This window comes from Mustelus asterias, chromosome 21 (assembly GCF_964213995.1).
Source record: "Mustelus asterias chromosome 21, sMusAst1.hap1.1, whole genome shotgun sequence".
In the NCBI taxonomy this organism is placed as follows: Eukaryota; Metazoa; Chordata; class Chondrichthyes; order Carcharhiniformes; family Triakidae; genus Mustelus; species Mustelus asterias.
Window position 1 is genome coordinate 483,027 of NC_135821.1, and position 25,670 is coordinate 508,696.

At 49.2% G+C, this 25,670-nt stretch overlaps 1 protein-coding gene across 2 annotated transcripts; it reads right to left on the reverse strand.

Annotated features, from left to right (window-relative positions):
* Positions 1-1,931: 1,931 nt before the first annotated feature.
* On the reverse strand, positions 1,932-24,435 carry nosip (nitric oxide synthase interacting protein). 2 transcript variants are annotated; one of them, XM_078237229.1, is made up of 10 exons: positions 24,366-24,435; positions 21,956-22,065; positions 21,116-21,214; positions 17,911-18,016; positions 13,419-13,500; positions 12,598-12,739; positions 7,059-7,177; positions 6,183-6,370; positions 3,645-3,753; positions 1,932-2,185 (listed from the first exon to the last, which is right to left on the reverse strand). In XM_078237229.1, the coding sequence occupies exons 3-10, from the start codon at positions 21,183-21,185 to the stop codon at positions 2,114-2,116; spliced, it is 888 nt and encodes a 295-aa protein (XP_078093355.1). In that variant the 5' UTR covers positions 21,186-21,214; positions 21,956-22,065; positions 24,366-24,435; the 3' UTR covers positions 1,932-2,113. The 2 variants fall into 2 exon arrangements, with proteins under 2 accessions (XP_078093355.1, XP_078093356.1); XM_078237230.1 differs by lacking the exon at positions 21,956-22,065 and having other exon boundaries at positions 24,366-24,428.
* Positions 24,436-25,670: the final 1,235 nt, after the last annotated feature.

Here is a 25,670-nt window from a genome sequence, read left to right on the forward strand (position 1 = left end):
TTTTTAAAAATCTTAAATTAGAAGGGGAGAATGTGCAGATTCCACACAGTGACCCAACCCGGTTCCCTGGTGCTGTGAGGCAGCAGTGCTAACCACTGCGCCACCCTCCCTGGGTTAGCCACAGACTGGGTTTGGAGGAGATGAAACGTCAGTCAGGCTTGCTGCTCCTGATTGCTAAACGGTGACTCCATGGGGAGGGAGACTGCAATTGGGTTGTTACCTTTTGAGTTATTGCCAACAAAAGTTTGCCAGTGAATTAACTTCAGTCTGCACCTTTGGAACTGTAGCCCAGTAAGAATTAGCATCAAAGAGCGAGGAGAAGGGGCAACTTTGTGGGGGAGAGAGAGAGAGAGAGAGAGGCTGGAAGAACATCAAACTGCTTTGAACCTCATGGTTTTGGTTAGAATTGCTGGTGACTGTTTGATCCTCTTGGATACTGAATGAACATGTGGGAATGGCAACTCGCCGCGTTCACGGACCAACCTCTGTATCTATGACAAGAAACTCAGTTTGTCATTAAATCTTTTATTAAAGTAAGAACTTTTCTGTGTCTTTGCAAAAGAATGGTTATACTGTTTCCCCCTCCCTGCAGATGTCATGAAATAATTGCATTGATGACAAGAGGGTGTTGGCAATTTGATTGTGGTGACTCCCCAAAGGCATTTCAGTCACTAACTGCACTGCAGCAACTTGACTAAGATTATTTTGTTTGGTTTTCCTGCCCCGGGGAGTGACTGGAGTAGAAATGCTCTGTGAACAACCACAGGAGCTTCCAAAGTGTTTCACAGCCAATGAAGTCCTTGTGCGGTGTAGTCACTGTTGCAATGTAGTAACCGCATTTGTGCACAGCAAGCTCCCACAATCTACAGTGTGATGTCATCAAATCCCTACAGTGCAGGAGGAGGCCATTCGGCCCATCGAGCCTTCACTGACAACAATCCCACCCAGGCCCTATCCCAATAACCCCACATATTTACCCTGCTAATCCCCCTGACACAAAGGGCCAATCAACCTAACTCGCACATCTTCGGACTGTGGGAGGAAACCCACGCAGACATGGGGAGAATGTGCAGACTCCGCACAGGCAGTGATCCCAACAAGGGTTATGGACATAATGTAATACTGCCAGTTAGTCCTATAACCCTAGACTCCCTTAGTATCCAAACATCACATGATCTCAGCCTTGGAGAACGCTGCATCTCCTCTAGGCGAGAGGGATTCAGTTATTACCTAGGATACGGTACAAGGAGGACTTATTTTGCCAATTTCTCCTTCCTTTCCAGGGGGTGCTGACAAGTTGAGAATACAGCTTCATGCCCTCAGATTTAACACAAAAAATGGTCATGATGTGTCAGACCAGACAGCGAACAGCAGAAAGTCAGCATGTTGGGACGGCTTCACTGTCTCCCCGTGTGCAGTTAAGATGCGCACTAATAAAAGTCACTTTTAGCAATCATTTGCAACTTTCTCTCAACCCCGCCCCCCCAACCAATCTTTTCCCAAAGGTAAGGGAGTCTAAATCTAGAGGGCATAGGTTTAAGGGGAGAGATACAAAAGGGTCCAGAGGGGCAATTATTTCACTCACAGGGTGGTGAGTGTCTGGAACAAGTTCCCAGAGGCTGTAGTAGAGACGGGTACAATTTTGTCTTTTAAAAAGCATTTAGACAGTTACATGGTACGATGGGTATAGAGGGATATGGGCTAAACGCAGGCAATTGGGGCTAGCATAGTCGTTAAAAAAAAGGATGCCGTGGACAAGTTGGGCCGAAGGGCCTGTTTCTGTGCTGTAAAACCTCTGACTCTAACCCAGAGACTGAGGGCAACAAGGGCTCACGTGCTCCGCACAATGGGTCTGCTTATCCTCTTGATATACAGATCACATGCTTCTGTGGGAGGCAGCAGCTTGATTCTAATGGAAACAGAGAGTGGCGTAGAGGACGACTTTATTAAATACAAGATACTGACAAAGCAAGAGGGAATCTGGGAACAGAAAGGGACCCAAAGGACAAAAAATTTCAATTCCGCTGAAGTTCTAATGATGGGGAATGTCAACCTGTTTAAGCCTATAGTTTGGCTCTCAGGGTCTGAACAGTGGGCTCTGATTGCCACCTTGTTACGCCTGCATCACCGGCCTGGACTCCTTTGCTTCCAGCTTCACTCCAGATCCTGCGAATCCAGTCCCACCCTGTATCCAACAAAAAAAATGGCAGAGTCAGAACTACAGTCAGACCAAGATCCCCCAATCTCTCTTCCCCCTTGCATTATCTAGAAGAGATAATTATAATAAGAATTCTCTCAATTAGAAAAAAAATTACATTCATGTAGCGCCTTTCACATCCTCGGGACATCCCAGAAGTGACGATCACGAGGGGTCACGGGCTCAAGGTGAGAGGGGCGAAGTATAACTCAGATATCAGAGGGACGTTTTTTACACAGAGGGTGGTGGGGGCCTGGAATGCGCTGCCAGGTAGGGTGGTGGAGGCAGGCACGCTGACATCGTTTAAGACTTACCTGGATAGTCACATGAGCAGCCTGGGAATGGAGGGATACAAACGATTGGTCTAGTTGGACCAAGGAGCGGCACAGGCTTGGAGGGCCGAAGGGCCTGTTTCCTTTGCTTTGCACAAAAGCAAAATACTGGATCTGAGCTAAAAACAAAAGTGCGGGAAGAAAAAGCCAGGCACCCTCTGTGGAGAGAGAAACCGAGATAATATTCTGAGTTCAAGATGACTTCTTCGGAATGGGGAACAAGATCAAACTCCAAAGAAACGACATTTTGGACTCGCTGGCCGGAACTTTACCATCCTGCCCGCCACAGGAATCGGAGCGGGCGAGGGGCAGAACACGGAAAGGTCCGTTAACCTCGGGTGGGATTTTACGGTTTCGGGATGATCGAGGCTGTAAAGACCCCCCCGCCTCGTTAACTCTGTTTCTCTAAGGGCGCTGACAGACCCGCTGAGTTTTTTTCTAGCACTTTCTGATTTTATTTTCCATCCGGTTTGAGGGCAATTCTTCTGTGGTTAAGCAAGGCAACCGATTTACTCAAGTTCCCATAAACAACAGGACACGCACACAAAAATGTGGTACAAAAGCAGCTGCTCCATCTAACCTGCCCCACACAACGATGGGTTCACTTTTTTTAGGGATGTTGACTGGAAGGGTGGGGAGACGTGTTGGTCCAGGTCACAAGAGAATTCATGGTTCTTCAAATGAAGACATTGGATCTTTTGTGGACACTTTGCAGTACCTGGGTTTAATGTTTGATCGGAAAGACGGCACTTCCGACAACGCAGCACTCCTTTAGTACTTCACTGTTTAAGGTTTATTTATTAGTGTCACAAGTAGGCTTACATTAACACGGCAATGAAGTTACTGTGAAAATCCCCTAGTCGCCACACTCCGGCGCCTGTTCGGGTACACTGAGGGAGAATTTAGCACGGCCAATGCACCTTAACCAGCACGTCTTTCGGACTGTGGGAGGAAACCGGAGCACCCAGAGAAAACCCATGCAGACACGGGGAGAACGTGCAGACTCCACACAGACAGTGACCCAAGCCGGGAATCGAACCCGGTCCCTGGTGCTGAGGGGACAAATGTGCTGAAATCCTGAGGCACTCGCCCGAACGCGAGACGCTTTCGCTCACCCTCTGAATGCGGATGATGTCCTTCTCCGTCAGTTTCTCCCCGTTAATTGGATCCACCATGTCGTGTTTAATCAGTTTCTCCACGCACTCCATGGTGACCACGGCTCCTCTGCAAACCAGTTTGAAGAAAGTGTAACATGAGCAAGATAAATCGAGACGGCCGCAGGAACGGCAAAGGGTCCCTGATGCCCATCACTGATAGACGCTCCTATGGGGCAGCCCTTCGAAAGAGGAAGATGGTGGCACGGTGGGAATATCACTCAAGAGACATCATCCCCCCCCAGCCTAATGTAGCAAAGCAGCTTCTAATCCCACCAATGCAACTGCCGAAACTTCAATTTATTAATAAAATGAACTTAAATACGTAAATTTTAATATTATATGTAAATAAATCTACAATTTAACACTAATCCCAGTAACAGTCACCATTAAACTATCGTTGAACTATTGTCAACACTCATCTAATGTCCTTTAGGGAAGGAAATCTGCCGTCCTTACCCGGTCTGGCCTACACATGACTCCAGAGCCACAGCAATGTGGTTGATGGACTCTTAACAGCTTTCAAGGGCAGTTAGGAATGGGTAACATGTTGGGTTTGCCAGTGATGGCCACATTGCGGGAAATAATTTCATAAATCTGCAGCCTGGGTGTTAGGAAGCATTTCTTAATGGGTCACAGAGAACGGTGGGGAAGAAAGAACGAAAGATGGGCCAAATGGCCTCCTCCTGCGCTGTAACAGGTCTGTGATTCCGTAATAAGGTAAATCATTTTGGGGCCACAGGTGAAGGAAAGATTGGAGCAAACATAGTTCCGGATCACATCACAGACTGATGAACTCACAACCCCAATGTCAAGACACTTGAGGCTTATCGCCTGTTAACTCAATAGTTAAAAAGATTATCACAGTCTCCCCTCTGCCAAAAGGGGAGGTGGCGGCGTCGTGGCATTATCACTGGATTAACAATCCAGATACCCGGGATAATGCTCTGGGGACCTGGGTTCGAATCCCGCCACGGCAGATGGTGAAGTATGAATTCAATTTTTAAAATCTGGAATTAGGAGTCTAATGATGACATTGGAATAATTGTTGGAAAAACCCACCTGGTTCACTAATGTCCCTTTAGGGAAGGGAATCTGCCATCCTAACCCGGTCTGGCCTACATGTGACTCCAGAGCCACAGCAATGTGGTTGACTCTCAACTGCCCTCAGAGATGGGCAATAAATGCTGGCCCGCCAGTGATGCCATGAATAAAAAAAGTGATATAAATCAATAACTTGCATTTAGAAACCACCTTTGGTGTCGTCCCCATACTTCACTGGCGAGATTGTCAAACATCATTTGACATGTTATGTTAGGAGATACTAGGATAAGAGGTCGCAAGAGGTAGAATTTAAGGAATGGCTGAAAAGAGGAATGAGCTTCAGGGAGGGAATCCCAGATTCCAGGCAGCAAGGCTCATTAGGAATGGGTTAACAGATCTTCCACTTAAGTCTTAATTTTTTTTTATTCATTCATGGGACATGGGCGTCGCTGGCTGGCCAGCATTTATTGTCCATCCCTAGTTGCCCCTTGAGAAGGTGGTGGTGAGCCGCCTTCTTGAATCGCTGCAGTCCACGTGGTGCGGGTTGACCCACAATGCCGTTAGGGAGGGAATTCCAGGATTTTGACCCAGCGACTGCGAAGGAACGGCCGATATATTTCCAAGTCAGGACGGTGGGTGACTTGCTTTTTTATTTATTTATTAGCATCACAAGTAGGCTTACATTAACACTGCAATGAAGTCACTGTGAAAATCCCCTAGTCGCCACACTCTGGCGCCTATTCGGGTACACTGACTGAGGGAGAATTTAGCACAGCCAATGCACCCTAACCAGCACGTCTTTCGGACTGTGGGGGTAAACCGGAGCGTCCGGAGGAAACCCACGCAGACACAGGGAGAATGTGCAAACTCCACACAGTCACCCAGGGCTGAAATCGAACCCGGATCCCTGGTGCTGTGAGGCAGCAATGCTAAGCACTGTGCCACTATGGCTTGGAGAGGAACTTGCAGGTGGTGGTGTTCCCAAGTCTGTTGCCCTTGTCCTTCTAGATGGAAGGGGTCATGGGTTTGGAAGGCGCTGTCCAAGAATCTTTGGTGAATTGCTGCAGTGATTCTTATAGATAGTACACACTGCTGCTACTGAGCGTCAGTGGTCAGTTGATGACAATTATTCAATAGCAGTCACATATATATGGGGGGCTACAGGTGGTGCTGGGTGTTGGGGAGGATTGTATGTGGAGTTGAATCAAAGAAATAAAGGTAGTTTATGAATAAGCAGAACTCGTATCTCCTTCACTGAACTGCAGCCGAGAGGATCTTGCAAGGTTGAGGCAATGAAAATCATGGATGTGCCAGAGGCCAGATTCAGCAGAGCACGGGATTGCAGATGGTTACGGATAGAAAAGTCGGGGGAGGGAGAGGGAAGGGAGTTCCAGGCCAGGGGTCAGAAACGAGGTGTAGGGTAGGGGGTGAGGCAGGAATTCACGCTTCACTTACGAGGGTCGGAGCACGGCACACGGCACAGAGTTTCCCAGCACGTCCCGCGTCACGGCACAGACGTAGCGTTCCTGCTTCGTGATTAGCTGCACGCGCTCCAGCTTACTGTCAACTGGTAAGAAGTTTACGGGGATCAAGTCTTTCATCTTCAGGGACTTCCCGCTCATCGGGCAGTAGACAGTCTTATCCTGCGAGAGAGGGGGGGGGAAAAAGGCAGCTTTACACTTATTACTTATTAAGGGTGGCACGGTGACACAGTGGTTAGCGCTGCTGCCTCACAGCGCCAGGGACCCAGGTTCGATTCCCGGCTTGGGTCACTGTCTGTGTGGAGTCTGCACGTTCTCCCCCGTGTCTGCGTGGGTTTCCTCCGGGTGCTCCGGTTTCCTCCCACAGTCCGAAAGACTGGTTAGGGTGCATTGGCTGCGCTAAATTCTCCCTCAGTGTACCGAAACAGGTGCCGGAGTGTGGCGACTAGGGGATTTTCACAGTAACCTCATTGCAGTGTCAATGTAAGCCTACTGTGACACTTAAACTTAATTTTTTTTTAAAAACTCCACGCTTACAATGAAAATTTCTTATGTAAACATCACACTGTAATGACGGCCCCTCACCACTGGGAGCACTATAATGCAGAGAAACTGCTCTGTTCCAACCACAACCGACTATTTTTCCTCTGACTGTAAAGATTAAATCACTCTATGTAAAAGGGGCAGAGTGGAGCAGTTTTCTTTTGCACACAGCCCCCTCTTCCACCGCTCCTTCCTTCATGGAGCTACAGATGTGATTCGGTTTCAGGGGAGGTTGGGGACAGGGGAAGGAGAAGCAGGAAGTCAGGAACAACACCAAATTAGAATCAATTGCCGCGGAGAATCTTACCGGTTTTCTCACGGTGGATGCTTTGGCCTCAGGAGTGAGGGAGGGGATCCAAAAGCTGGGCAAGTGCTTTTCGCTCTCCTGCTGAACTGGTGCTGCGCTCGTACCAGCCTGGGCCTCCCCTGGGGCAAAAAAAGGGCAAATTCAAAAGGGGGCAGAGGGGGAAAAAGACCAAAGATGGTGCAGCTTATTAAACTAAAGTTAACTTATTAGTCACAAGTCAGCTTACATTAACACCGCAATGAAGTTACTGTGAAAATCCCCCTAGTCACCACACTCTGGCGCCTGTTCAGGCACACTGAGGGAGAATTTAGCACCTAACCAGCACATCTTTCAGACTGTGGGAGGAAACCGGAGCACCCGGGGGAAACTCACGCAGACACGAGGGAGTCTCCACACAGACAGAGGAAACATCCTTTCCATGTCCATCTTGCCGAGACCGTTCAGGATCTTATAAACTTCAATCAATTCCCCCTTCTCACTCTTCTAAACTTCAGTAGAAACAATCCCACTCTGTCCAACCTTTCCTCATCAGACAACCCACTCATTCCAGGTATCAATCTAAAGTTCAAAGTTTTTTTAAAGTTAACTTATTATTGTCACGAGTAGGCTTACATTAACACTGCAATGAAGTTACTGTGAAAATCCCCTAGTCACCACACTCCGGTGCCTGTTCAGATACACTGAGGGAGAATTTAGCACGGCCAATGCACTCTAACCAGCACGTCTTTCAGACTGTGGGAGGGAACCGGAGCACCCGGAGGAAACCCACGCAGACACGGGGAGAACTCACTCGGAATAGTTTCCATTTCCGCGCATTCGTGCCACAAAGTTTTGCTGCTTTGAAACTTTGTGAACACTCAGGGCGGCACGGTGGCACAGTGGGTTAGCACTGCTGCCTCACAGCGCATGGGACCTGGGTTCGATTCCCGGCCTTGGGTCACTGTCTGTGCAGAGTCTGCACATTCTCCATGTCTGCGTGGGTTTCCTCCCACAGTCTAAAGATGTGCCGGTTAGGTGGATTAGCCATGCTAAATTGACTCTAGAGTCAGGAGGATTAGAAGAGTAAATAGGTGGGGTTATGGGAATAGGTCCTGGGTGCAATTGTGGTCGGTGCGGACTTGATGGGCCGAAAGGCCTCCTTTTGCACTGTAGGGATTCTATAACGTGCAGACACTCAGCGACACAAGCTGGGAATCGAACCTGGGCTTCTGGCGCTATGAGTCAAAGTTCGCCTGCTCGCTTTGTGAACACTCCTTCAGTGGGTTGCAAAACAAAACCCCCGACTTCACACCGCTGTTGCCTTTGGAATTACGCTGCGCCCCAGTTGCCACAGTGTGGGGGCGACATAGTGCCAACGTCACTGGACTAGTAATCCAGAGGCCCAGCTTATCACCCTGGGGATACAGGTTCAATTCCCACTACAGCAGCTGGGTTGACGAACAAGTTTTATGACTGCAGTCATTGCAGCCAAAGCGATAAACTATTCTCAACCAGCCCTGTAGAAACCTGCGAATCGGGAGACTCAATGGCCTGAAGCATCTCACCTCTAAAGTTGGTTTGTTTTGAAGTGCTGTCATAGGCAAAATTTAAGTCAAAATGTGACAACTGAGAGTTGTGTCTATCTTCTCTATATTAGCACACACATATATGGGGCGGCACGGTAGCACAGTGGTTAGCACTGCTGCTTCACAGCTCCAGGAACCTGGGTTCGATTCCCGGCTTGGGTCACTGTCTGTGCGGAGTTTACACATTCTCCTCGTGTCTGCGTGGGTTTCCTCCGGGTGCTCCGGTTTCCTCCCACAGTCCAAAGATGTGCGGGTTAGGTGGATTGGCCGTGATAAATTGACCCTTAGTGTCCTGAGATGCGTAGGTTAGAGGGATTAGTGGGTAAATATGTAGGGATGTGGGGGTAGGGTCTGGGTGGGATTGTGGTCGGTGCAGACTCGATGGGCCAAATGGCCTCTTTCTGCACTGTAGGGTTTCTATGATTCTATATATGTATCATGAATTTCACTAATAAAAACACATAATAAATTCTACCAGAGATACTTGGCATTTTGTTATATATTTGATTTAGAAAGGCCAATTTCTTTATCTTCCATCTCCCAATAGTGTTGATTTTAAGCCTTTTTTTAAAATACAAAAGACTCTTCAGGTTAAAAAAGGTTAGAATCATAGAATTGCTAGAATCATTGAATCCCTTCAATACAGAAGGAGGCCATTCAGCCCATTGAGTCCACACCGACTCTCCAAAAGAGCATCTTACCCAGCCCCTATCCCCGTAACCCCACATATTTATGCCACTAATCTCCCTAACCCACACATCCTGGGACATTAAGGGCCAATTTAGCATGGCCACTCTAGCTAACCTGCACATCTTTGGATTGTGGGTGGAAACCGGAGCACCCGGTGGAAACCCACGCAGACACTGGGAGAACGTGCAAACTCCTCACAGAGTCACCCGAGGTCAGAGTTGAATCATAGAATCCCACAGCGCAGAAGGGGGCCATTCAGCCCATCGAGTCTGCATCGAACACAATCCCACACAGGTGCTATCCCCATAACCCCATGCATTTACCTTAGGTAATCCCACTGACACTAAGGGGCAATTTAGCATGGCTAATCCACCTAACCTAAACCATCTTTGGACCGTGGATGGAAACCAGAGCACCTGGAGGAAACCCGCACAGACACAGAGCCCAGACCGGGTAAGGACAGCAGATTTACTTCCCTAAAAGGGGCATTAGTGAACCTGATAGATTTTTTATGACAATCGGCAATGATTGCACGGTCATCATTAGACTTTTAATTCCAGATTTTTACTGGATTTCAAATTTCACCATCTTGCCATTGGTTGGATTCGAATCCAGTGCCCAGAGGATTACGCCTGGTCTCTGGACTACTGGTCCAGTGGTAACACCACTACGCCACCACCTCTCACTAACAGAGCAAAAAACGTCAACAGACCTGAGACCTAGAGGCAGCCATTAGAAGGGCTCACCTAGAGAGACTTGCATTTATATAGCACCATGGTCCTCAGAACATCGAAAAGCGTTTCGCAGCCAATTAAGTACTTTTAAAGTATACTGTCTGTTTTAATATAGGAAGTACTACTGCCAATCTGTGCACTTTCAACAAACAGCTATCTGTTAATGGTCAAATAATCTCTTTTTTAAGTGATGTTAATGGAGATATAAACAGTGGGCAGGACACCGGGAAGAACGCCCCTTGTAATGGTGCCACTGGAGGGCAGACGGGATCCTCTAGTTAGTTTAATCCCTCAGCCAAAAGACAGCATCACCAACAATGCAGCACTCAAAGAACAAAGAAAATTACAGCACAGGAACAGGCCCTCCGGCCCTCCAAGCCTGCACCGATCATGCTGCCCGACTTAACTAAAACCCCCTACCCTTCCGGGGACCATATCCCTCTATTCCCATCCAATTCATGTACTTGTCACTACCGTATCCGCTTCCACTACCTCCCCCGGCAACGTGCTCCAGGCACCCACCACCCTCTGTGTAAAAACATCTGCCTCATACATCTCATTTAAACCTTGCCCCTCGCACCTTAAACCTATGCCCCCTAGTAATTGACTCTTCCACCCTGGGGAAAAAGCTTCTGACTATCCACTCTGTCCATGCCTCTCATAATCTTGTAGACTTCTATCAGGTCTCCCCTCAACTTCCATCGCTCCAGTGAGAACAAACCAAGTTTCTCCAACCTCTCCTCATAGCTAATGCCCTCCATACCAGGCAACATCCTGGTAAATCTTTTCTGTACCCTCTCCAAAGCCTCCACATCCTTCTGGTAGTGTGGCGACCAGAATTGAACACTATATTCCAAGTGCCTCCACACTGCACTGAACCATCGGCCTGAGATTACCATGCTCGTGTCTTGGAGTGGGACTTGAACCCACTACATTCCCGCTTACAGGTGGGACCTCCATTCACAGCGCCAGGGACCCGGGTTCGATTCCCGGCTTGGGTCACTGTCTGTGCGGAGTTTGCACCTTCTCCCCGTGTCTGCTTGGGTTTCCTCCGGGTGCTCCGGTTTCCTCCCACAGTCCAAAGATGTGCTGGTTAGGTGCATTAGCCATGTTAAATTGCCCCTTAGTATCAGGAGGACTAGCTAGGATAAATGCAGGGGGTTATGGGGACAGGGCCTGGGTGGGATTGTGGTCAGTGCAGACTTGATGGGCCGAATAGCCTCTTTCTGCACTGTAGGGATTTTATGATTCCAGGGACTTGAGCACAAACGCGGGTTGACTCAGCAGTAGAGGGCGGAGGGGGTGCTGCACTGCCAGGGGTGAGAGGCTCGAAGGTCAACACAGAACATTCCGTGGCACTGATTTGAAAAAAAGCAGGCAGCCCCTCCCCTGACGCCCTGGTCAATATTTATCCTTCAACAATGTCACCAAATTATATTTTTTATTTATTAGTGTCACAAGTAGGCTTACATTAACACTGCAATGCAGTTACTGTGAAAATCCCCGAATCGCCACACTCCGGCCCCTGTTCGGGTAACACTGAGGGGGAATTTAGGCCAATGCACCTTAACCAGCACGTCTTTCGGACTGTGGGAGGAAACCTGAGCACCCGGAGGAAACCCACTCAGACACGGGCACACTCCGCACAGCCAGTGACACAAGTCGGGAATCAAACTGTGGGAGGAAACCGGAGCACCCGGAGGAAACCCACGGGGAGAACGTGCAGTCTCCGCACAGAAAATCACTCGGAATTGAACCCGGGTCCTTGGCGCTGTGAGGCAGCAGGGCTAACCACGGTACCGCCCTGTGGGTGGCTCATTGATCACATTACTGTGTCTGTGGGAGCTTGCTGTGCACAAACTGGCTGCTGCGTGACCTACATTAGACCTGCTTAATCGAAGTGCTTCACTGGAGGTGAAGCGCTTTAGAACATAGAAAAAAATACAGCACAAACAGGCCCTTCGGCCCACAAGTTGCGCCGGTCATGTCCCTACCTACCTAGGCTTATATATAGGCTTACCTATAACCCTCAATCCTATTAAGTCCCATGTACTCATCCAGAAGTCTCTTAAAAGACCCTATCGAGTTTGCCTCCACCACCACTGACGGCAGCCGATTCCACTCACCCACCACCCTCTGAGTGAAAAATTTACCCCTGACATCTCCTCTGTACCTACTCCCCAGCACCTTAAACCTGTGTCCTCTCGTAGCAGCCATTTCAGCCCTGGGAAAAAGCCTCCGAGAATCCACCCAATCTATACCTCTCAACATCTTGTACACCTCTATCAGGTCACCCCTCATCCTTCGTCTCTCCAAGAAGACCGAGCTCCCTCAGCCTATCCTCATAAGGCATGCCACTCAATCCAGGCAACATCCTTGTAAATCTTCTCTGCACCCTTTTAATCATTTCCACATCCTTTGAGACGTTCCAAATGCCTGAAAGTCACGATGTTAAATGCAAGTCTTTGTTCCTACATCAAACTGACATGACAGCTGAGCTTCCCGGGCGAGAAGAATCCCGCTTTTCCCTACTGCCAGAGGACACCGTACCCTCGTTGGAGCTGAAGGGATTCAGGGGCTTGCTCACGATGGTTGACTCTTTCTCCAGGAACGCTTTGACTTTGGTCTCCTTCTCAGCCTTCGCCAATTCAGCCAGTTCCGTCTTCCTGACATTCTTCTGCTTCTCGTAAGCCTGGGAAGTTGAACAAAGAGGACAAGAGTTTCCAAACGAAGGACGGTGCAAATGACACGCGAGGCGGGCACAGGAGCACCGGGAACAGGTCAGCAGAATAAAGTGCGGGAGGGCTGGGATTCCTGTGCAGCATCGCCCCAAACATTGTCCCTTCGGGAGGGGAAGAGAATGAACATCCTCCAACTCCTCTTAATTGGCAGAGGGGAGGAGACGGGGTGCCACAAGGAAGGGCCAGGGTGCAGATGCGAGAGGGTGTGCCAACACTGGGAACAGCCATAGAGTGCGCTCTTTACGCTGTCAAGTCTACGACACATGCCGTGATTGACAGGCCAATTTCACTCCAGGTGAAGGGGCAGGAGGAAGAGTTGAGTTTTTGTTTTGTTAGTGTCACAAGTAGGCTTACATTAACACTGCAATGAAGTTACTGTGAAAATTCCCCAGTTGCCACACTCTGGCGCCTGTTCGGGTACACTGAGGAAGGATTTAGCATGGCCAATGCACCCAACCAGCACGTCTTTCGGACTGTGGAAGGAGGAAAACCCGGAGGAAACCCACACAGACACGGGGAGAACGTACAGACTCCGCACAGTGACCCAAACTGGGAATCGAACCCGGGTCCCTGGCACTGTGAGGCAGCAGTGCTAACCACTGGGCCACCCATGAGAAATAGGATTTCTACCTTTATCTTCTTGGCAATTTCGGTTTTCTGATGCAGGATGTATTCCAGAATTGCTTCCTTTTCATATATATAACCATCAGGTCTGTATAATGAAAAAAAATATTCATTAACATGACCCCTTAACCTCTTCAATTTAAACACGGCTGTATTCACATTTAACAATGTTCTGACCAGGCCCACTTAATGGTTCAAAAGGGTAAGTGCACAATATCTACTGAGCAATAGGGATTAAAAGGTCACAGGTTTCATAGAATCCCTACAGTGCAGAAGGGGGCCATTTGGCCCATCGAGTCTGCACCAACCACAATCCCACCCAGGCCCTATGCATCTACCCTAGCTAGTCCCCCTGACACTAGGGTCAACTTATCATGGCCAATCAACCTAACCCACACATCTTTGAACTGTGGGAGGAAACCGGAGCATCTGGAGGAAACCCAGGCAGACACAGGGAGAATGTGCAAACTCCACACAGACAGTGACACGAGGTCGGAATTGAACCCAAGTCTCTGGCGTTGTGAGGCAACAGTGCTAACCACTGTGCCACCTTTTGATGGCTCAGTTATGAAAGAGAGAACTTGTATTCACATAGCACCTTTCACAAGCTCAAGTGGCAACACAAGGTGGTCAGGAAGGCGTGTGGCATGCTTGCCATCCTCGGTTGGGGCATAGAGTATAAAAATTGGCAAGTCATGTGGCAGATGTATAGAATTTTAGTTAGGCCATATTTGGAGTACTGCATACAGTTCTGGTCGCCACACTACCAGAAGGATGTGGAGGCTTTGGAGAGGGTACAGAAAAGGTTTACCGGGATGTTGCCTGGTATGGAGGGTATTAGCTACGGGGAGAGATTGGGACAAACCTGATTTGTTTTCACTCAAACGTCGGAGGTTGAGGGGTGACCTGATAGAAATTTACAAACTGACGAGAGGCACGGATAGAATGGAAAGTCGGGGTCTTTTTCCCAGGATAGAAATGTCCATTACTCGGGGGCATAGATTTAAGATAAAAGGGGGGAAAAGTTTAAAAGGAGATGTGCAAGGCAAGTTTTTTTTTTACACAGAGGGTGGTAAGTGCCTGGAACGCGCTGCCAGGGGAGGCGGTAGAAGCAGATACTATAGCAATGTTTAAAAGGCATCTGGACAGATACATGAATAGGCAGCGAATAGAGAGATGCGGACCACGTGGAGGCAAAAGGTCTTTTGTTGAGGAAGCTGTCACGTGCCGGCACAGGCTTGGAGGGCCGAAGGGCCTGTTCCTGTGTGCTACCATTCTTTCTCAGTGCTAAAGTACTTTTCGGCCAGTTTTATTTATTTATTAGTCACAAGTAGGCTTACATTAACACTGTAATGAAGTTACTGTGAAAATCCCCGAGTCGCCACACTCCGGCGCCTGTTCGGGTACACTGAGGGAGAATTTAGCACGGCCAATGCATCTAACCTGCACATCTTTGGACTGTGGGAGGAAACCGGAGCACCCGCAGGAAACCCACGCAGACACGGGGAGAACGTGCAGACTCCACACAGACAGTGACCCAAGCTGGGAATTGAACCCGGGTCCCTGGCACTGTGAGGCAGCAGTGCTAACCACTGTGCCACCATGCCGCCCCAGTTGAAGACTTTGGAAATGTAGGTAATATTGTAAGGTAGGAAATGTGGCAGCCAATTTGTGCATGGCAAGCTCCCACAAACAGAAATTAGATTATGCGAATAAAAAGCAAAATACTGCAGATGCTGGAAATCTGAAACAAAAACAGAAAATGCTGGATAAACTCAGCAGGTCTGGCAGCGTCTGTGGAGAGAGAAATAAGAGTTAACATTTCGCGTCTAAGAAACCAGAAACTAGGGAAACCGCGGAGAAATCCCCGGCTCTTGTTTCTTTCTGTTGGTGGTAGTTGAATACCCTGCCACTAGTTGTCTCGGCAGATACTGACCAGGTCACTGGTTTATTGATTTTAATGGGAAAATTACAGCGAGCAATCCCAAAGTACAAAGATCCTGGGAATCCCATCTAATAAATCCAGACACGAAAACAGAAAACGCTGGATAAACTCAGCAGGTCTGACAACATCTGTGGAGAGAGAATAGAGCCAAGTCTGGATGATCCAAACTCGAAACGTTGGCTGTATTCTCTCCCCACAGATGCTGTCAGACCTGCCGAAATTTTCCAGCATTTTCTGGTTTTCTTTCAGATTCCAGCATCCGTGGTATTTTACTTTCATCCTAATAAATATAGCATTTGATTCAGTTGCCAGAACATGAATGTCACTGAAGAGAGACAGGTTGCCAAAGTTTTCCATCTTGCACTCATCAGGACAAGCACAAGAATGCCAAGTTTCAAACAAACACTATAACTTAGACTATAGGAGAAAATTGGTTGACGATGTCTCTCTCTACCACAGTCCCTGTTTGGTCTGGATACCTGGGGATCTAGTGGTGGGGGGGGGGGAAAAGGAGAGCGGGGGGCAACCAGTCAGTATTGTCTTGGCCTCCAGGGCATCCTGTTCTGGGCAGGCTTGAGACAGCAGCAGGATCAACACCTGTGCAAGAATGTATGGCTGTTCCACTAACACTCCTGTAAGCACACCGGTTTTGTACAGGGTCAGTCCCGATGTGGCAATGGAGAGAGCTAGAGGCAGATGGAGCGTGCAGGAGAGACAAGATTGTCCCTGTGGCTGCTTGTGATTGGCTGAGGCGTTGCCATGGACAAAGCAAAAGGGCACGATAGGCTACCCAAGCTCTTGGGTAATTCAAAAATGGTGCAAGGCTTGGACGTGTTCCTTTTGTTTGCAGAAAATGGGTCCTTGGGTATGAATGTATTTCATACAATCAGAGACTTATAGCACAGAAAGAGGCCCTTTGGCCCATCATGTCTGTGCCATCCATCAAGCATCTATCCATTCTATCGCATTTTCCAGCACTTGGAATATCACAAAATACAAGGCTATGGACCAAGTGCTCATCTAAATGTTGTGGGGGTTCCTGCTTCTACCAGGCAGTGCATTCCAGACTATCACCGCCCTCTGGGTGAAAAGGTTTTTCTCCAAATCCCTATAAACCTCCTGCTCCTTACCTTAAATCTCTGCCCCTTGGTTATTGACCTCTCTATTAAGAGGAAAAATTGGTAAGTCATGTTGCAGCTTTATAGAACCTTAGTTAGACCACACTTGGAATATAGTGTTCAATTCTGGTTGCCACACCACCAGAAGGATGTGGAGGCTTTGGAAAGGGAACAGAAAAGATTTACCAGGATGTTGCCTGGTATGGAGGGCATTAGCTATGAGGAGAGGTTGGAGAAACTTGGTTTGTTCTCACTGGAGCGACGGGGGTTGAGGGGCGACCTGACTGAAGTCTACAAGATTATGAGGGGCATGGATAGAGTGGATAGTCAGAAGCTTTTTCCCAGGGTGGAAGAGTCAATTACTAGGGGGCACAGGTTTAAGGTGCGAGGGGCAAGGTTTAAAGGAGATGTACGAGGCAGATTTTTTTACACAGAGGGTGGTGGGTGCCTGGAACTCGCTGTCGGGGGAGGTAGTGGAAGCAGATATGATAGTGACTTTTAAGGGGCGTCTTGACAAATACATGGGAATAGAGGGATATGGTCCCAGGAAGGGTAGGGGGTTTTAGTTCACACGAGCAGCATGGTCGGTGCAGGCTTGGAGGGCCGAAGGGCCTGTTCCTGTGCTGTAATTTTCTTTGTTCCTTCAAAAGCTTCTTCCCATCTACCCTATCTATGTCCCTCATAATTTTGTTCACCTCAACAAGGGAGCCCTCGGCCTTCTCTGCTCTGAGGAAAACCAGCCCAACCTGGCATCGTTCAAGACTTACCTGGATAGTCACATGAGCAGTCTGGGAATGGAGGGATACAAACGAATGGTCTAGTTGGACCAATGAGCGGCACAGACTTGGAGGGCCGAAGGGCCTGTTTCCTGTGCTGTACTGTTCTTTGTTCTAACCAGCCTCTCTTGATAGCTGAAACACTCCAGCCCAAGCAACATCCTGATGAATCTCTTCTGCACCCTCTCCAGTGCAATCACATCCTTCCTATAGTATGGTGATCAGAACCGCACACAGCACTCCACCAATGGCCTCACCAACGTCTTACACAGCTCCTTCATAACCTCCTTGCTCTTGTATTCTATGCCTCGGCTCATAAAGGGAAGTATCCCATGTACCTTCCAGCAAGAGACATGTTATGGGCTCAACTGATTATCTTAAACTGGCTGTTGGTGTAAGTATTGACTGACTCAGGAGTGTCAGAATATAGCAATCTTCAAGAATTTGATCCATTCAGTCACCATGAGGCTGTTTGTGAGCCGCAGAGGCTGGTCCTGCCTCCAGGGGGCGCGGGGGGGTCCGTGCCTACAGGGCCCCAGGGGGCTGGCCCTGCCCGTGGGCCCAGGATCAGGAGTTGAGTTTAGACCCCAGGAATCCGCAGCTTCCAGGAGAGGAGGGAGAAATATCAGAGGATGGGGATAGAAAAAGGAAGGACTCACGTTATGACGGGATCTTTGCATGGTTGTAAGGACAGGCAGCAGCAGTCAAAATCCTTGATGGCATCCTTGCTGAGGCGCAGGGACTGGGTCCCATACCCTGAAACAGCTGGGTGAGAAGAGAGAATCAGTCAGAAACCCTGACCATAATCGACCCTGACAATGTACCCAGCAAAAACTCAATGCTGAACAACTGGCGGGAGCAAAGAAAGACTTGCATTTATATAGCACCATTCATGAGGTGGCACGGTAGCACAGTGGTTAGTACGGCTGTCTCACAGCTCGAGGAACCCAGGTTCGATTCCCGGCTTGGGTCACTGCGAAGTTTGCACATTCTCCCCGTGTCTGCGTGGGTTTCCTCCGGGTGCTCTGGTTTCCTCCCACAGTTAGGTTAGGTTAGATTGATTGGCCATGCTAAATTGCCCCATTGTCCAAAGATATGTAGGTTAGAGAGGTTAACAGGGTAAATATGTGGGGTTGTGGGATAGGGCCGAGGTGGGATTGTTGTCGGTGCCTCCTTCTGCACTGTAGAGATTCCATGATTCTAAAGCACCTCTGACAGTGCGGCACGCCCTCAGCACTGACCCTCTGACAGTGCGGCACTCCCTCAGCACTGACCCTCTGACAGTGTGGCACTCCCTCAGCACTGACCCTCTGGCAGTGCGGCACTCCCTCAGCACTGACCCTCTGACAGTGTGGCACTCCCTCAGCACTGACCCTCTGACAGTACGGCACTCCCTCAGTACTGACCCTCTGGCAGTGTGGCACTCCCTCAGTACTGACCCTCTGGCAGTGCGGCACTCCCTCAGTACTGACCCTCTGACAGTGCGGCACGCCCTCAGTACTGACCCTCTGACAGTGCGGCACGCCCTCACTACTGACCCTCTGGCAGTGCGGCACGCCCTCACTACTGACCCTCTGGCAGTGCGGCACGCCCTCACTACTGACCCTCTGGCAGTGCGGCACTCCCTCAGTACTGACCCTCTGACAGTGCGGCACTCCCTCAGTACTGACCCTCTGGCAGTGCGGCACGCCCTCACTACTGACCCTCTGGCAGTGCGGCACTCCCTCAGTACTGACCCTCTGGCAGTGCGGCACTCCCTCAGTACTGACCCTCTGACAGTGCGGCACTCCCTCAGTACTATACTGCAGTGTCGGCCTAGATTTTTGCTATCTAGTCCTGGAGTGGGGCTTGAACCCACAACCTTCTGACCCAGTGGGAGCTGCCCACTGAGCCACGACCTGAACCATTAAAATGGGGCACTTCACCAGCAACCAACACCAGGCAAAATGGGTCCTTCACCCAATCTCCCCTCTCCTTCATGCCCCTTCTGGCTCTAACTCTACCCATTGTCACATGAGAAAGGGAGGAAGATTAGTGGCTCACTTAGACTTTCCAGACAAAAGGAAGATGTCCAGCATTGTGCTTTTTTTTAAATTAAAAAAATGGGGGGCAAGCACTACCTGGTGGCACCGCCTCGACCAGGGTTAACTTGCCGACTAGTGCCCTTTATTCATGCAGAACAAATAAGAGTCATAGAGGTTTACAGCTTGGAAAGAGGCCCTTCGGCCCAACTTGTCCATGCTGCCTAGTTTTTAACCACTAAGCTGGTCCCAACTGCCCGCATTTAAGACCATAAGACAGGAGCAGAATTAGGCCACTCAGCCCATCGAGTCTGCTCCCCCATTCAATCATGGCTGATATTTTTCTCATCCCCATTCTCCAGCCTTTTCCCCATAACCCCTGATCCCCTTATTCATCAAGAACCTATCTATCTCTGTCTTAAAGACACTCAATGACCCGGCCTCCACAGCCTTCTGCGGCAAAGAGTTCCACAGATTCACCACTCTCTGGCTGAAGAAATTCCTCCTCATCTCTGTTTTAAAGGATCGTCCCTTTAGCCTGAGGTTTTGACCTCTGGTTCCAGTTTTTCTTACTAGTGGAAACATCCTCTCCACATCCACTCTATCCAGGCCTCGCCGCATCCTGTAAGTTTCAATAAGATCCCCCCTCATCCTTCTAAACTCCCAACGAGTACAGACCCAGAGTCCTCAACCGTTCCTCATACGACAAGCTCTTCATTCCAGGGATCATTCTTGTGAACCTCCTCTAGACCCTTTCCAAGGCCAGCACATCCTTCCTTCGATATGGGGCCCAAAACTGTTCACAATATTCCAAATGGGGTCTGACCAGAGCCTTATACAGCCTTAGGAATACATCCCTGCTCTTGTATTCTCGCCCTCTCGACATGAACGCTAACATTGCATTTGCCTTCCTAACTGCCGACCGAACCTGCACTTTAACCTAAAGAGAATCTTGAACAATGACTCCCAAGTCCCTTTGTGTTTCTGATTTCCCAAGCATTTGCCCATTTAGAAAATAGTCTATGCCTCCATTCCTCCTTCCAAAGTGCAGAACCTCACACTTTTCCACATTGTATTCCATCTGCCACTTCTTTGCCCACTCTCCTAACCTGTCCAAGTTCTTCTGCATTCCCCCTGCTTCCTCAATACTACCTGTCCCTCTACATATCTTTGTATCATCTGCAAACTTAGCAACAGTGCCTCCAGTTCCTTCCTCCAAATCGTTAATGTATATTGTGAAAAGTTGTGGTCCCAGCACTGACCCCTGAGACACACCACTAGTCACCGGCTGCCATCCTGAGAAAGACCCCTTTATCCCCACTCTCTGCCTTCTGCCAGTCAGCCAATCCTCTATCCATGCCAGCATCTTACCCTTAACACCATGGGCTCTTAACTTATTTAACAATCTCCTATGCGGCACCTTGTCAAAGGCCTTCTGGAAATCTAAATAAATCGCGTCCACTGGTTCTCCTTTATCTAACTTCCTTGTTACCTCCTCAAAGAACTCTAACAGATTTGTCAGATATGACCTCCCCTTGACAAAGCCGTGCTAACTCAGTCCTACTTTATCATGCACTTCCAAGTACTCCGTGACCTGATCTTTAATAATGGACTCTAAAATCTTGCCAATGACCGAAGTCAGGCTAACCGGTCTATAATTTCCTGTATACTAATGCATGTGACAATAATAAATCAAATGTCCATTACCACACCTGCTTACTCCCACCCACCCTTCTGCACCACTCCCCCCGCCCCCAACACGTTATTGTCTGTGGGCCACAGGTTACCGCCTATTTAAGCCATTTATAATATTCCGTTCTCCCTCCCACCTGCAGCCCCTTACCTGTGTCCTTCTTCTTCTCGTAATAAGTGTACACGGCCCCCGCCGTGCAGTTCTTTCCGTGTCTCGTCATCTCTCACACGCCAGCCACGCGCCTCGGTCCTGCAGGAACAGGTGCAAAGAGATGTCAACAAACACAATTATGGACCAATGGGTCCATTCAGTGTCTCTAAGCTCATCCAGCTAGTAGAGTCTCAAAGTTTTACCAGTGCAATATCCAAATGCCTCTGAAATATTTAACCCATCGAGTCTGCATCAACCACAATCCCACCCAGGCCCTTTCCCCATAACCCCATGCATTTACCCTAACTAGTCCCCCTGACACTAAGGGGCAATTTAGCATGGCCAATTAACCTAACCTGCATATGTTTGGACTGAGAGGGGAAACTGGGGCACCCGGAGGAAACCCACAGACACGGGGAGAATGTGCTAACTCCCGCACAGACAGTGACCCAAGCCGGGAATCAAACACGGATCCCTGGCGCTGTGAGGCAGCAGTGCTAACCACTGTGCTGCCGTGCCGTCCACTGTTGTCGAGTTTAGTTTTGAGAAACTCTTTTGGAATTACGCTTTCCAGGGACTGGTTCCTCACTGAGATCAAGGATCGCATTGTGCAGAAAGAAGTGTCTTTAATGAGATGCATTCGATCTCCTGAACAGGTTTCACAATCTTCTAGGCCGGAATCGAACCCAGGTCCCTGGCGCTGTGAGGCATCAGTGCTAATCACTGTGCCACCATGCTGCCCACATGGATAAGAATTTCAAATCTGGGGGATTGGGGGCCAGGAAACACAAGTTCTTTCCTTCTTCTAGAAGCCTAGTGAAAATAGCAGATGACACTTACCAATGAAGCTGCGTAGCGCTCCTGTAGAACAGGCAAAGGAGGTCTCCCTGCTGTTGAACAATAAGTTTGCCTATTCCGCTGCCGTTTCAAAACAGCTCTGTTCACCAGCTCTGCAACAAGACAAGATCCTTCTTAAAATGGGACATTCAAAAACCTTTACAGTCAGTGTTCCATATCAGTCCCAGAATATAAATTTAGAGACATTCCCTTAACTATCAGTGCCAGATAACGAATGGGGGGGAAAAAACCGACACTGGTGACGTACAGTTTGTTTGCAGAAACTAAGAACTGCCATCATCTCCTGAACATTGAAAAATAATTTTATTACTGTCTTAAAACATTAATCTTAGATGCTAAAGAATTAAACACAAAGCAATAATTACTCTACTTTTATGTGCTAAAAACATCAATCTTAGATCAAGGGGAAGCAATGGCCTAGTGGTATTATCAATAGACTGTTAATCCTTAGCTGATGTTCTGGGGACCCGGGTTCGAATCCCACCACGGCAGACAGTGGAATTTGAATACGAAGGGAAACAAATCTGGAATTACGAATCTACTGATGACCACGAAACCATTGTCGATTGTCAGAAAACCCCATCTGGTTCACTCATTCCTTTTGGGAAGGAAATCTGCCATCCATACGCGGTCTGGAGTCATACAGGTGACTCCAGAGCCACAGCAATGTGGTTGACTCTCAACAGCCAGGGGTGGGCAATAACTTACTGGCCAGCCAGCAACGCCCATGTCCCACGAATGAATATTTTTAGAAAATCAATCACATATTGTAAGGAATTAAACTAAAAGCATAATTACTGCACTTTTACATAGAAAGAAACATTCTCACATAAGAACTCTTCGCAGAAATGTTCAAAGCATTTCATCGACACGAACTTCAGAATAACTCAATAAATTCTTAGAATCTTAGAAACCCTACAGCACAGAAAGAGGCCATTCGGCCCATCGAGCCTGCACCGACCACAATCCCACCCAGGCCCTACCCCCATATCTACCCGCTAATCCCTCTAACCTACGCATCCCAGGACACTAAGGGTCAATTTTAGCGTGGCCAATCAACCTAACCCGCACATCTTTGGACTGTGGGGGGAAACCGGAGCACCCGGAGGAAACCCACGCAGACACGAGGAGAATGTGCAAACTCCACACAGACAGTGACCCAAGCCGGGAATCGAACCCGGGTCCCTGGAGCTGTGAAGCAGCAGTGCTAACCACTGTGCTACCGTGCCGCCTGAAATTGGCAAAAACACAGAACTATTCGCAAAAAGCAGGGTCCAAGGAACCACAAATGACCCGTTAAACTTTCTTTTTTTGAAACTCTGCTGGGTTAAGGGATAAACATTGGCCCAGATGCCAGAACTCACTTATTCTTATTCAAATAGTGGCCATGAGACATCTATTGACATCAACCTGAGGGGACCTTCTAGGACAGTGCAGCAATCCATCGGTATCATACTGTAGTGTCAGCCTGGATTGTGGGCTCCGTAAAGCTGAAGGGCAGCACGGTAGCACAGTGGTTAGCACTGCTACCTCACAGCGCCAGGGAAACCGGGTTCAATTCCCAGCTTGGGTCACAGTCTGTGTGGAGTTTGCACGTTCTCCCCGTGTTTCCTCCCACAGTCCGAAAGACGTGCTGGTTAGATGCATTGGCTGTGCTAACTTCTCCCTCAGGTGCACCCGAGCAGGGGCCAGAATGTGGCGACTAGGGGATTTTCACAGTGACTTCATTGCAGTGTTAATGTAAGCTTATTGTGAAATAATGGGTGGCACGGTAGCACAGTGGTTAGCACTGCTGCTTCACAGCTCCAGGAACCTGGGTTCGATTCACAGCTCCGGTCACTGTCTGTGTGGAGTTTGCACATTCTCCCCGTGTCTGCGTGGGTTTCCTCCGGGTGCTCCGGTTTCCTCCCACAGTCCGAAAGATGTGCGGGTTAGGTTGATTGGCTATGCTAAAAATTGCCCCTTAATGTCCTGAGATGCGTAGGTTAGAGGGATTAGCGGGTAAAATATGTAGGGATATGGGGGTAGGGCCTGGGTGGGATTGTGGTCGGTGCAGACTCGATGGGCCAAATGGCCTCTTTCTGCACTGTAGGGTTTCTATGATAATAAATAAACTTTAAAGACAGCATCCCCAATGGACAGCCTGAAAGAGACATTAGACAATCTAACGTGTTTTAACGTGTGATAAAGCAGATAGACGCCATTCGGCCCACAGTACCTATACTGGCCCTTTGATAGTCATCTAACCCCCCTGCAAATTTTCCCCTTCAAGCAGATATCTAATTCTTTTTTTGACGGTGATTACTGAACCTGCTGCCTCTAAGCTGGCTAACAACCGCATTAAAATGACCCCTCCATTACTGACTGAACAATTTTCAACCCAGAAGTGTACCTTTAATTCTGGATTCACCCAAAACAAACAGGCCCTCCTGGCCGGAAATGCGTCAGGTTTGACCCGGCCGGAAGTACAAATGTTGCACTTCCGGCGGAAGTAGAGTCAAGGGTGGCGACGGCGGCCGCCGCTGAGCATGCGCACAGGGATCCTTGACCCCCCAGAGGGGGGGGAGGGGAACGGAGTGTGACGGTCGGTCACATGTCCGCCAGGCTATCTGTCAGCTAGTGCGCCCCCCAGTGCCCGGGAGGACCAATGACTCCCAGCAGCTCCACCTGGGACCTGGCCCCAAGCCTCAATCTCACAGACTCTATGTACACACACATTGGGGCATTACAAACACCCACACTGGGGCATTACAAACACCCACACTGGGGCATTACAAACACCCACACTGGGGCATTACACACCCACACTGGGGCATTACACACCCACACTGGGGCATTACACACACACACACTGGGGCATTACACACACACACACTGGGGCATTACACACCCACACTGGGGCATTACACACCCACACTGGGGCATTACACACCCACACTGGGGCATTACACACCCACACTGGGGCATTACACACCCACACTGGGGCATTACACACCCACACTGGGGCATTACACACCCACACTGGGGCATTACACACACCCACACTGGGGCATTACACACCCACACTGGGGCATTACACACCCACACTGGGGCATTACACACCCACACTGGGGCATTACACACCCACACTGGGGCATTACACACCCACACTGGGGCATTACACACACCCACACTGGGGCATTACACACCCACACTGGGGCATTACACACCCACACTGGGGCATTACACACACCCACACTGGGGCATTACACACCCACACTGGGGCATTACACACCCACACTGGGGCATTACACACACCCACACTGGGGCATTACACACCCACACTGGGGCATTACACACCCACACTGGGGCATTACACACCCACACTGGGGCATTACACACACCCACACTGGGGCATTACACACCCACACTGGGGCATTACACACACCCACACTGGGGCATTACACACCCACACTGGGGCATTACACACCCAGACTGGGGCATTACACACCCACACTGGGGCATTACACACCCACACTGGGGCATTACACACACCCACACATTGGGGCATTACACACCCACACTGGGGCATTACACACACCCACACTGGGGCATTACACACACCCACACTGGGGCATTACACACACCCACACTGGGGCATTACACACCCACACTGGGGCATTACACACCCAGACTGGGGCATTACACACCCACACTG

What these genes read in the sequence shown, in the direction of transcription:
- nosip (XM_078237229.1), bottom strand. Translation starts at nt 21,185, where the DNA reads ATGACGAGACACGGAAAGAACTGCACGGCGGGGGCCGTGTACACTTAT. An exon ending in CATCCACCGTGAGAAAACCG is followed by an intron (nt 6,371 to 7,058) that starts GTAAGATTCTCC and finishes CCTCTCTCGCAG; the next exon opens with GATAAGACTGTCTACTGCCC. An exon ending in TGTGCCGTGCTCCGACCCTC is followed by an intron (nt 3,754 to 6,182) that starts GTAAGTGAAGCG and finishes ACTGGTTTGCAG; the next exon opens with AGGAGCCGTGGTCACCATGG.